Below are 13,860 nucleotides of genomic sequence, written 5' to 3'. Positions count from 1 at the left end.
GATACGCTAGCACACGCTAATAATAAATACAACTTTATACTCGCGTAGTCTGTTTGCTTTTCTAATAAAGATTATAGAAGTGAATAGAGACCCAGCTTTGCATGAACAGTGTTGCTCCTGATATTGTGAGTCCCAGTCTCCGTCTCCATTAGGATATGCGGTGGTGACCATTTTTTGACTGTGACCGTTATGCTTTTGCCTCATTTTTGGATGCCTTGTTGTTGCTTGCGTTTCACCGTTTGTCTTGAATAAAGCCTTCGAACGCACACTGCAGCCCCTTTTGCGTACTTCTATCGGACACTTTATTTGCTGCTTTATAAAAGTTTGATAAAATTTCAGCAGGAAGAGCCGTCACAGCATAAGCCATGTTGATACCAAACCAGAGCCCAGTTGAAGTTGACGGACGTAGCAACAGTAACTAAGGGGGGCGGGGCTTAGCCAAAGGTGAATTGACCCTTCGCTAAGCCCCGCCCTTCTTAGTTACTGTTGCTACTGTTGCTCAACCCAATTTTGGGTAAAATATGGTCAAACCCAAACTTTGTGTTAAAAATGTAATGTAAAAATTTAACCCAACGGCTGGGTTTGTCCATATTTTACCCAATTGGGTAAAAACAACCCAGCATTTTTTTGAGTGTATGCACCGGTAGTCATTTTTGGCGAACAGGTGAAATATCTGAGAGAGCGAGACAGAAGGACTGCAGTGTGCATTCGAGGGATATATCCATGACATAATATGCAACCGATTAGAGAATAATTTCATCAAAATTGAAGCTAAAGCCTACAACGTTAGGTCCCAGCACTAGCAGCAGCGCCTCATACGCTGACCATTCAAATGGGAAACACACAGATTGAGGAACAGCTATGTTCAAGTTAAATGTGGAAATACACTAATATTTATAAATCAAACAGCTTATCCATAAATCGTGTGGAATAACACTAACACCGGGAGAGCCGCGATCGGATTGGGGTAAAATTACGTCAATTAACAAAATGTTTTTTAAAAGAAGTCTCTTTTGCTCATCAAGGCTGCATTTATTTGATCATAAATACAGTAAAAAAAAACGTAATATTGTCAAATATTATTACTAATTCAAATAACTGTTTTCTATATGAATATTGTTTTCAGAAATCATTCTAATATGCTGATTTGCGTCTCTAGAAACATTGCTGATTATCATCAATGTTAAAACAGTTGTGCTGATTTAAAAAATCCTTTGATGATTATAAAGTTAAAAAGAAAACCATTTATTTGAAATGGAAATCTTTTGTAACATCATAAATGTCTGCAGTGTCACTTTTGATCAATTTAATGCATCCTTGCTGAATACAAGTATTAATTAATTTAAATATAAATATAAATAAATAAATGATAAATAAATGAATGATAGTGTATATTATAATAGTTGTAATTCATCTGTTACATTAATAATCACACATGCATTATGCCTATTTAAAATAAAAAGTTCTCTATATTATTATATTTTAATGTTAACAGTAAATAAAAGTGTTACATTAAAGAAAATCGTCAAAACATGTAAATGAAAACATGAAAAAACCTTATGAAAATAATATACATTTTAAAACATTTTAAAAAAATGCTTCCTTTTCTTCATGCAAAATCTATGATAGCAAAATGTGCTTTCATGATAGTAACCTTGCTGTAAATGTTGCCAAGTTAAAACAAGTGCAGCGCTGAGTCTTCACAGCAGTTCTTACAGAAACAAAAGACACACACATCTGTACAGTAAGTGTGTGTCACAAGGTCAGAAGATGTGTGTTAGGAAGGGCATGATGGGTAATCGAGCTTTAGCATTCACAGCACGATCCTCCAAACACCGCCTGCCGTCTTCAAACCCCTTTACTCCATTATACGTCTTCTGTGTGAAGACAAGCGCTCTCATGTCGGAGGATCAATGAGTCTGGCGTGATCTTCAGAAGTGTGATGATGAACCAGAGCAAGCGGAGGAACAGCAGAGAAAGACAAACTTCCAGCGCTGTGTCCCACTGAGAGCTAATAGTTGTGTTATCCACTGGGAGAGGAAGACACATTTCTTTGTCTTTTTATCAGATGCACATGGGGTTTATTCACTTTAGCATTTCGGATTAAACAGAAGTAAACCACACAAGTGATTTTTCTTCTACGCTACAACAGCAGATCCTCCTCGTGTTGCAAAGTTAAAGCATTCCTGCACCGTTTCTGCATGAACATCAGACTCTGCTGGACTTGTCACATCACTATCGCCGCTGATACCGCTTAAGCTCGCATTGAAAATGAATAAATACGTCAGTGCAAATCACTGTCAGAGTGACCAAGATACTTTATGACCAACAGCAAGTGAAGCTCGAAAAATTTTAATATGGTGCAAAAGTTCATTTATTTCAGTAATTCAACTTAAAAGTTGAAACTAATATATTATATAGACTCATTACATGCAAAGTGAGATATTTCAAGCCTTTATTTGTTATAATTTTGATGATTATGAAACCTTTTCACAATATTCTAAGTTTGAATTTGGGGTTTTCATAAGCTATAAGCCATAATCATCAACATTATAACATATAATAAAGAATTGAAATATCTCACTTTGCATGTAAAGAGTCTATATAATATATTAGTTTCACCTTTTAAGTTGAATTACTGAAATAAATGAACTTTTGCACCATAATTTTTCCAGTTTCACCTGCGAAAGAGTTCAGAATTGTAGGTCAGTCCATGAAGGGTTTTAAAATAAATGTAATTTAGTTGAAATAAGTTTTTTTTTTAAATATTATATATGCTATATTATATAATATTATACAAAGTATGATTGATTATAAATACTACACTAATATTAATGTACTTATTGGTTCTTATTTAGTTTAGTTTTATTGTATTTTAAATTTAATTTAATATAACTACACATACATTTTCAAATTAATATATTTTTATATATATATATATCATTACATTACAATTTATTTATTTTTATGTTCTTATTAATTTGTTGTTGTTATTAATTAGTTTAGTGTTATATATATATATATTGTAGCTTACATTTGATTTATTTCATATCATTTTTATATTTAAATATTTATTTTATTTACATTTTGTATTATTTAAAACAATATGAAATTGAGATGGTGATGTGCGCCACTGGCATAAAGTTCCTTTTGAATGTATTTTTCTCATTTCAATCTTTAGATTTTGAAGTAAAATATGACCAGGACATGTTTCATGAGTTTTATTTTCCTTCTATTGCTCCATATCAGCTCGTGGTCTGTCAGTGTGAGTGTGTGATTTGGTGAGTGCTAATTAAAAGCCAGCATCGTCAGTGGGACTCACACCTCGCTGAGGAACAGGAAGTCTAAGTGAACAAACAGCCTTGACTTCCTCTCCTGACGCCGCGGATCCGACCGGCATCAAGAGCTCAGTTGGTCTCGCATCCCCGGAAAACTTTATCCCAGCAAACCCTGGAGAGCACAAGGTGGCCCGCAACTCGTAATGCGATTTCACGCTCCGCATTATTGCCAACAATAACACTAGTCTCTAGTGCCATGCCGTGCTTTGACTCGTTCCTCGACCGGGCGAGCGCTTGCACAATGACTAAACTGCTGAAAAGAGGAGAGCGAGCGCTTGGAAATAAAATAACAGTTGTCTGAATGTGTTTAGCCTTTCCTCACATGAATCAAAGCTGTTTAAAAGCCTGTATTGCACGGGCGACAGCAGACCGTGAGCAGTAATGGCTCGGGGAGAGAGGGCATCGGGTCTCGGCCAGCGTGAGTGTCAGTCTCATTTTGAAGTTCAGGAATCCCATCAGCTTGGAGAAATTGCAGTGATGGGTTAAGAAATGTGGCAAACCGGATCGGCTGTCTGGACCTCGGTCAGAATCTGGGGCTTTTTTGGGGGTTGTTTTGCAGGTCTCTCTCTGATTTTTTTAAGCACATTTATATTATATTCATCATTTAATGTGTTTAAGTGTTTGCATCTCAAGCTAAATTTTATATATGTGACCCTGGACCACAAAACCAGTCACATGTCGCACGGGTATATCTGTGGCAATAGCCAACAATACATATGGGTCAAAATTATACATTTTTATTTTATGCCAAAAATCATGAGGATATTAAGATCATGTTCCATGAAGATATTTAGTAAATGTCCTACCGTAAATATATAAAACATGTATTTTTGTGAGTGAATGCAGCACAATCGTGAACATAAATGCGCAACTTTAAAGGAGATTTTCTCAATGTTTAGATTTATTTGCTCCTCAGATTCCAGATTTTCAATAGTTGTGTCTCGGCCAAATATTGTCCTATCATAACAAACCACACATCAATGGAAAGCTTATTTATCCAGCTTTCATATTATGTATAAATCTCAATTTCATAAAAATGACCCATGTGACTGTTTTGTGGTCCAGGGTCACATATGTGAGATTATAATTAGTGTCTCTATTGTAATCTCTCATGCTTATTATTCTTCAGGACATAAATTCGGCGTGTAACTCGTCCCGCACCATTATCATGGACCCATGAATGAGGCGTCCAATCGTATCGCTTGATATGACTTTTATAATTGATCGGGCTTATACATTTTTCACCCAAAACTTCCCATAGTCTTAACATTGGCATGGACTTTGTGAGATCGTATCTCCAGCTCAGAATGCCACAAAGATTTGTGGGTTGGGCTTATTTTGTTCAAGCAGCCAATAAGTAGTGACATATACATTCAAAACAAGACCTAGCAACCAGTTACAGCACCCTAGCAACCACTAGACTTCCATTGAAAGAGAGATAGCTCTGTATCAGAACATCAGGGGTTGAATGTTTTTTACTCAGCTCCTCTAGTTTCACTTCTACTGGTTCCTATAAAGCCCCGTTCATACAGCGCATTGATCCCAGGGAATTACCTTAAAATTGCTAGAGTGCCTTCTGTGGGAACGCAAACACGTCCCGGGATTGATGCAGAGATGAGGACCTAGTAACATTGCCGGGATCAGCAGTGGCGCCTCCAGAAATTTTTCATAGGGGTGGCCAGATGGGGCCACTTAAAATCTTGGGGTGGCACACCAAAACTATAAACCATAATTTCAGAATTTTATTCTACTGTTGTAGTAACCCATTCAGAAATGTAATATATGACATATCCCTATATCGCTAGTGACGCCGTCATATATGTTAAATATAAGACAATATATTGCTATCACATATATACATATCTCTACATATATGTTGATATAGGTTTTTAACATATATAAATTTGACATATTAAATGAGTATATTGACATATATTAATATGATGTATATGATTATTATTTATATAATACTGTATGTTTTGACCATATATGTCACCGATATGTTTAATTTATATATGCCAAACTATTTACTATTTATTTCAAGTCTACAGATCAAGTCTACATATCCACATTTCATTTCAATTTCTATCTCATTATCCACATTTCATTTCAATTTCTATCTCATTTTCGAATCTTTTATAAATAAAATGTATTATTTATGATTATTTTACCTCTTCTTGACCAGCTCATAAAAACAAAACAAATACTACACAAATTCTATTTGAAAACTGATAATTATATATGTGACATGTATGTAAAAAAAACACTATTATACATACATCAAATATATGGGCTGGTTTTATATGTCAATTGTTCCATTTTCTAATAGGTTTTATATATGGGCATATATATTTTATATATGTGGATATATTTCATATATGTATATTTCATATACCTAGGCTATGTACATATATTACATTTCCGTATGGGTAAACTGGCCTGAAGAAAACTACCAGAAAGACTTAAGGAAACTCCCACTGATATACTTTGGTTTATTGTGTTATATTTAACGGACAGTGCATCACGTTGCATGAATTTCTTAAATGAAATAAACAGAGTTCACAAGCAGGTTAATAATAATACACACACTCCATTTCATCATTGCAAATAACACATATGACTCGACTGACAAAACTAGGAACTAACAGACACATGAAGTAAACTTGTGTGTAGTTTATAAAGTCCAACCTTGCACTTGAAAACAATCTAAACTCTGTTATTATGACGCAGCTCTTATTGATGCGACTTCCCAGCAGCGAGAGATGTGAGACTCTGCTGGTGGTGACGTAGCTCCGCCCGCAATATCACGCACACAAATGCGAGTGACGCAACAGCCAATGTCGAGTTTTCCCAATTAATGCATGAATTTAACAGCATTATTTAAACTCTGTTACACATATACATGCACCAGATAACGACGTTAGCTAGGTAACTCTTGTCAAAACATGTCAAAGACGCATCAAAAAGCTGTTGTAACAGTATACTGTAACCATTTGGCACTTAAAAAGCACGTCACGACACATAATTCCCCGTCTTCTTTTACTAAAGAATATTTTTTACTTATTTACTTACCGGTAGTCTTCGTCTTCTTTCTTAACTTCTTTTAAAATTGTTGACCGACGGGCACGCGCTGAGCTGTTGCTGTCTGAGCGCGCAACAGCAGCATGTACGGAGGGGCGGGGGAGGGGCGGGCTACTGTGTGCGATCGAAAGTCAGCTTGCCTGCCTGGCTGTGCATTAGGGATGAAATGCATAACTGATGCTACTAAAATTTATACTGGCCAGTGGGGTGGCCAGTGGGGTGGCCAGGAGTCGGCCAGGGGTGGCCACGGCCACCCCTGGCCACCCCCTGGTGGCGCCATTGGGGATCAGTCCCGGAACGCGCCCTGTGTGAACAAAAGCCGTAATCAATGCCGTAAGGTGTGTGTCGTAGTGATGACGCTGAAGCTGAGATCGTACGTTAGCTTAGTGGAACGGTATGCATTGCAACTAGCCTGGGTGCCAGCCCGAATCCGCCCACAAAATTTTTTGGCCGGGAAGTTCGGTCTGGACTCGATCCGTTGAGGAGTAATGATGCTCGGCTCCCAGAAGGCCGAGCCAATCAAATTGCCAGGGCGGGCTTTAATCGATGATGGACAGGTGATCTGCGGTTACGTAATCACCACGTCATCTAAGAGCGCTTGGGTTGAACTGGTTTTCCACAAGGATGAAGATGACTACCGCTAGGATTGAGATGTTTAGATTCCGCTATCGCGTCTGTTACAAAAGAAATCGACAGCGCATTCATTTTAAAAGACGAACAGAGAACCGCAATCAAGGCATTTGTCGATCGGAAAGATGTGTTTGCTGTCTTTCCTATGGGATTCGGCAAAAGTTTAATTTATCAGCTGCTCCGATGGTCGCTAAGAAGACGGGACGCAATGAAAACCAATGGAAGGGATGCGCTCACGATCTCTGTTCTCTGAAGCCTCAGATGAACACGCTTCTTCAGCCGGCTCTCTTTCAGCGTCTTTACATTTTTTAAAATCAGTCGAGTCGCGTTGCAACCGTGTTATAAAGTTGAGACAGGGCCGACAAATGCGAGAAGATTTATTTGCTTTATTGTCGAGATCTAATTCTAAACGGAGAACTTGTTCATATACATACACCTTTTGTATTTCTCTTAAAAATGCTATTCGTGCTTGTAAGTACTCCGCGAATTATTTTTACAACAACGGCAAAGATCGTTTACACTCATTAATTTACTACTTCTTCCAGCGTGTGTGCAGTTGAGCTCTGTTGACCACTGTACGTCGCTCAACATGCGTTGCTCTGATTGGTTGTAGGTCAATCCAATTGAGTGCAGAGGTTTTTTCCTGGTTCGGTTAAGACACGCCTCATAATCAAAGCCCTGTGGAGCCGTATCAGACTCACATTCTGCCTAGAATATAAGTATGACAAAGTCAGGCTACATTGCAATGCTAGTTTATGATCGAATCAGAAAAAAACGCACGAGCGTGATTTCATAAGAAATCGCAGATCATAAGCAAACTTAGACGCTGTGGAGATATTACACGTCACATCCTGACGTCACGTGTCTTTACGAGATGTGTGTGTGAACGCACTCACCGATTCTGAATGAACCAAAATCAAACGATGATCACATTATCCGTGTATTTTCAGGAATCTCTGTGTGAAAGTGACTTAACTAAGTTTGTTAACTACCCGGTGTGTGAAAGCCCCCATAGAGACCTGTGGGTGGACTCTTTCAATAGCCGTTTTTAGATTGACTCGGATAGTGATTGTGTGTCATTTGTTTGCACATGTATTTGTTATTTTAGCTTTAACCACATGACTATAACCAGCCCTGAACACTTCAGCTCAAGTGCTGCTGTTGACAAAGACAGGTTCGGATGTGTTTCCAAGCTTGGCTTGAGTAATGTAGTCAGATGTGCATATATTATGTAGCCGAAGTGTCCTCATTAGCATAAGATAGCATATAGAATGGTGATTATTGTCTCAATGTTGGCACACACGGCGTAATTCAGTGTGAGAGTTGCATAAGTTGGAAGCCGGACCATTTGTGCATATTCATGACACTGCCAGTCATAACGGTGCTCTGGATTCAAGCCAGATCTTGTTCCTTTTATATGATATTGTCAGCCTACAAACTCTAGAGAGAGAGGAAAGTATTTGGTGTTTTTAACAGGAGTAATCTCCAGAAATGGAAGCAAAATGAAAGGGAGGGAATTTAATTTGCGGCAGTAATTGACATTTAATTCAGACTCTTGTTCGTCTCATTAAGCTGTCCGTCATCCGTGCTGTCATCAAACACTCAATAAGCGTCAGTTTGTTTCCTCTCATCGCCAACAGAGACACAGCCTGTGCACAGGCCGTAATAAACACACATACAGGACATTGTTCTGTGATTATTGTTTTATCACTCAAACCCCCTCAGCTCCGGCTCTACACCCAAGGCAACATGTGAACTTCTGTATCGTGGCTCTGCTAGTATTGCCTGGAGTAATCGCTCATGTTTCCTCATTTGTAAGTCATTTCGATGAAAGCATCTGATGAATAAATAAATGTACAAGGTTGTTCAGAATACTAGCTCACTACCTGTGGAGTGCAGTGTGTGGGCTATTATTTTTTACATGTGAGTAGTTTCCATAATTTCTATATTATGTAATATATTATATAACTATTATATTATATTATATATATTATATTATATGTTATATTATATTATGTTATATTATGTTATATTATATTATATTATATATTATAGTGTGTTGTCAAATCGAATATATTATTCGGTGAATATATTATATAGACTCACTCATTACATGCAAAGTGAGATATTTCAAGCCTTTATATGTTATAATTTTGATGATTATGGCATACAGTTTATGAAAACCCCAAATTCAAAATTAGAATATTGTGAAAAGGTTTGATAATCATCAAAATTATAACAAATAAAGGCTTGAAATATCTCACTTTGCATGTAATGAGTCTATATAATATATTAGTTTAACCTTTTAAGTTGAATTACTAAAATAAATGAACTTTTGCACCATATTCAAATTTTGAGTTTCACTTGCTAGCATTGCTTTCCAAACATATCTCATGACTGTTGAGTTTGAGTGTAAATGTTCTGTCGCTGGTGAAACCACAAATAACCGTGATGTCCACCGTGTTTTGACACTGGGAGTGCTTTCCTCTGGCCTGTGTTTCTCTCTGTTGTATTTATCACACGGCGCGGGTCAGGTAATCCGTCTGCTTTCTGGAACACCAAATGCATCATTTCTCCATTGCTCTGAAAGCGCTATAAAAGCGGATTGGATTTCATTTACAGGAGCCTATTAATTCCTCCCTGACAGCAGAAGCGATGGAGGACTCCAGGTCTTGCTAATTCACCTTCATATTTTATTTATCTTTCATTGCGTCAAAAACTGTGGCGGGAGAAGAAAGATCTTCCTGGAGGCATCCGATGCTTTTGTTAAAAACACACCGACTTGGAAAGCGCTCTGGTGATTACGAGAGAAATAATCATAGATGCCTGGACCAAATTCAATTTACGCACAACAACAGCTGGAATATTTGTTCAGAACGGCAGGCGTGATATTACTTTTGCCGTCTCCAGAGATATGGTAGAAAACATTTGTTTGGAAAGATCACATTCTTGCTGTTGTAGAGTGTGTGCATCAGATGGCCGGCACACACACACTCCTCGAGGACTTGATTAGCTAATTACTCTAACGAGTGCATACGTTTGAGGAACATTAAAGAGCAATTTATTACAAAGAGAATTACTGCCTCTGCAAGAGTGCAGTCTCCGAATTAAACCTCGTATGCTCACCAGCAACAAAAACATGTTCGGTTAACGTTCTTACGAAAACGTTTTTTTCTAAATGTTTCCTAAATGTTTTTTTTTTAAAGGGTTAATTCACCCAAAAATGTGAACTCTTGTCAGTAATGACTCTCCCTCATGTTGTTCAACCCCGTAAGACTTTCGTTCATCTTCTGAACACAAATGAAGATATTTGTGATTAAATCTGAGCGCTGTCTCACTCCTCCATAGGCTTCTATTGTAATTAAAACTTGCCGGCCCAGAAAGTTAGTAAAGACAATGTTTAAAATAGTCCAAGTGACTACAGCGGCTCAACCTTAAGTTTATCAAGCGACCAGAATACTTTTTGTGCACAAAAAAACTAAAATAACGACTTTATTTAACTATTTTTTTCTTGTGTGTGGGGCTCTGAGTGAGTTCAGGTAGTGTAACAGCGCAGCGCTTCTGAACGGAGGCTCACTATTGGCCAGCATCACACGCATCACACACATGACCAGCGTCGGCCAATAGTGAGCCTCCGTTCTGACGTACAACCCAGAAGCGCTGCGCTGTTACACTACGTGAACTCACTCGAGTGAGTTACGGGGTTGAACAACATGAGGGAGAGTAATTACTGACAGAATGTTCATTTTTGGGTGAACTAACCCTTTTATGTTTTAAAAATGTAATGTGACCGTTAAGTGAACATTCCATTTGATCAGTTGCAAACATTATCGGAATGTTACACTCTAAAAAATGCTGGGTTGTTTTAACCCAATTTTGGGTCAAATATGGACAAACCCAGCCATTGGGTTACATTTTTAAATTGCATTTTTGATCCAACGTTTGGGTTTGTCCATATTTGACCCAAAATTGGGTTAAAACAACCCAGCATTTTTTAGTGTACTTTTGAATGTTCTCTGAACATTGCGAAACAAGTGGTGAACATTTTTTTAAAAACGTCCAACTACACTGTAAAAAAAAAATGTTGGTTCAACTTAAAAAAGCAAGTTACCTTGTTGCCTTAAAATTGAGTTCGTGGTAATTAAAAATTTGAGTTAATACAATGAAGAAGAATGGTTTAATAAACAGAAACTCAAAATAGTATGTTATCTTCACACATTAGTTATCGAAGTTGATTTGACAAAAGATAAAAAGTTGTGATAACAAATCATGAAAATATTTTTTTTTCAGTTAAAAACATTTCAGAAATAAAATGTACCATGAACTGATGTATAGATAATGTTTGTGTGCTAACGTTTTGAGAACATTATTAAAGACCAGATAACTTTGAATGGGAGAAATCTGTTCATAACTTTAAAAGAACCTTTGTTATTTAAAAGACGTGTGTTGTGTGTTTGCTTAGGCCTGGAGAAGGTGGGCCGTGACTCCAGCTACGAGCAGGAAGGGAAGGTTCAGTTCGTGATGGACGCGGTGTATGCGATGGCACACGCTCTGCACCGCATGCACAGGGATTACTGCTTCGGATACCCCGGACTCTGTCCCCGCATGAGCAATATCAATGGAAAGGAGCTGCTGGGATACATCCGGAGCGTTAATTTCAACGGTGAGTGCTCAGATCCTCGGCTGAACCGATGTTTGCGAGTCTATATCAAGTCTCGAGAGTGCTGCTCACAAATCTATGATGGAGGTCAAGTTTCAAGTCAATTCATTTGCAATGTACAGTAAGTGATTCAAGTCTGGTTTCTGCCTCTGGTTACACTTCACAACTACATTTAATACAAATATTATTATACACGTTTACATTATGTAATGCTTAATTAGCTTTGGGGTGAGTAGTATATATATATATATATCTAATATAAAATAAAATAAAATAATACTTTTATTCAGCAAGGATGCATTAAATTCATCAAAAGTGCAAGTAAAGACATTTAAAATGTTGCAAAAGGTTTCCATTTTAAATAAATGCTGTTCTTTTGAACTTTCTATTCATCAAAGAATCCTGGAAAAAATGTTTTGTTATATTATTTAAAAACTTTTTTTTTTTTTTTAATCAGCACAAAATCATGTGACACTGAAGATTGATGCTGAAAATTCAGCTTTGATCACCGGAATAAATTACATTTTACAATATATTCACACAACTTAAATTGTAATAATATTTCACAATATAGCAGTATTTTAAATCAAATAAATGCAGCCTTGGTGAGCAGAAGAGTCTTCTGAACATTAGTGTACATTCATACAGTTTGAATGTCATAAAATATGTACAAGTGATTAGTTTAATGAACCATATCAAATTAGAACATTTCTTCTTGGAGCACAAAAAAAGAGATGTTGAAGAATTGTTTGAGGACTCAAATTATTTGCTTTACAAAAAAAAAAAAAAAAAAAAAAAGTCCCTTGTGCACATTGTTGTGATTGATTATACGAGATTTAAAAACCAATGACATTTTAATTAAATATCATGGAATTTTGTATTCCAAGAAATGTTTTTTTTTTTTTTTTTTTGCAACATGAGGATGAATAAATGATCAAAGAATTCTCATTTTTCAATTATTCCTTTTAAGCCTCACAGTATAATGCGTGTTAAAGCCATATTAATGAAAGTTATTATACAGTGGTATGCCATATTTTACTATGCAATGCCGCTGGCATGTCTATTACCATGCAGCAGCTTATCTTAACAGTCGAGCTTCTCTATGTACATATTAAAGTGGTTTCACTCATTTTTCATATTTCTTACCTCTAGCATCATTCATTAATTCTCGTGATCACAGATCGCCCTGTGCACTGGCACAACTTTCCCTCTTGTGTTTGTCATTTCTGTGTCTTACGGCACCCTCGGTGACCCCTGGGATCATTACACATGCGTCAAAGTGCGCGTTAAGCGCAGGGATGGTCATATTTCTTCATAATGTGCAGTTCAGTGCATTAGCTAACTCACGAGGCGAGCTGCGCGTGATTGACTGTTTTTGTTCCCCTCGTGCGCCTTGAATCATGTTGAAACAAAAGAAGTTAAACATTCCCTTTGAAACGGAATCAAACGATTCATTTAAATATTAGTTTTTCTCCGTGCGTCTTCACTACTCTTTCATTTTTCTATCCCCCAACTCCGTCGTTTTGTTATCATCTGCTTATGTTTGCCTTCAAGTTGTGTCATTTGCATAACTGCAGTGGAGCGATTGCGGCGCGCGCGGAGGGGCGGGGCTGCGCGCGAACATTAAAACCTCATTCATTCACTTTCTAGCGGCCAATGCAACCGGGATTATTTGTTCCTCCACATTGCGTTCCTCATCTGACTGTGTTTGAAGAGAAAGACAGATACGGAATATACACTGACAGACAGCATGCTTTTTTTGTGACCAGAAACGTGAGAGAGAGAGAGAGAGAGAGAGAGAGAGAGAGAGAGAGAGAGAGAGAGAGAGAGAGAGAGAGAGAGAGAGAGAGAGAGAGCGAGAGAGAGCGAGAGAGAGAGAGAGAGCGAGAGAGAGAGAGAGATTATGTTTTTCTGCTCTGCTGTGTCTGATGTGTATCGATTGCACAGTTTGATGAAGCAATGGTTTAGACTTAAAATAGTTGTGATGTGCTGCCAATAATGGCAGGCGAACTGTTTGTTTTCTCTTCCTGTTTCTTGAGCAGCAAAACATCATATTATACTGATTTCTGAAGGATCATGTGACACTGAAGACTGGAGTAATGATGCTGAAAATTCAGGTTTGATAACAGGAATAAATTACATTTTAAAATG

General features: G+C 37.4%; 1 protein-coding gene across 4 annotated transcripts in view; it reads left to right on the top strand.

Moving 5' to 3' along the window:
• grm8a (glutamate receptor, metabotropic 8a) overlaps positions 1–13,860 on the top strand; it is a 211,615-nt gene that overhangs the window by 156,728 nt on the left and 41,027 nt on the right. For all 4 annotated transcript variants that reach the window (XR_013798735.1, XM_079622081.1, XM_079622080.1 and 1 more), the window contains one exon: positions 11,512–11,712. Coding sequence is in view for 3 of the 4 variants with exons in the window: in XM_079622081.1 (XP_079478207.1) it covers positions 11,512–11,712 (201 nt within the window). In the remaining variant the exon portion in view is untranslated. The remainder of the gene's footprint in view (positions 1–11,511; positions 11,713–13,860) is intronic.

The sequence above is a fragment of the Phoxinus phoxinus genome (assembly GCF_949152265.1).
Source record: "Phoxinus phoxinus genome assembly, chromosome: 9".
In the NCBI taxonomy this organism is placed as follows: Eukaryota; Metazoa; Chordata; class Actinopteri; order Cypriniformes; family Leuciscidae; genus Phoxinus; species Phoxinus phoxinus.
This window is presented reverse-complemented; position numbering and strand designations above follow the sequence as displayed.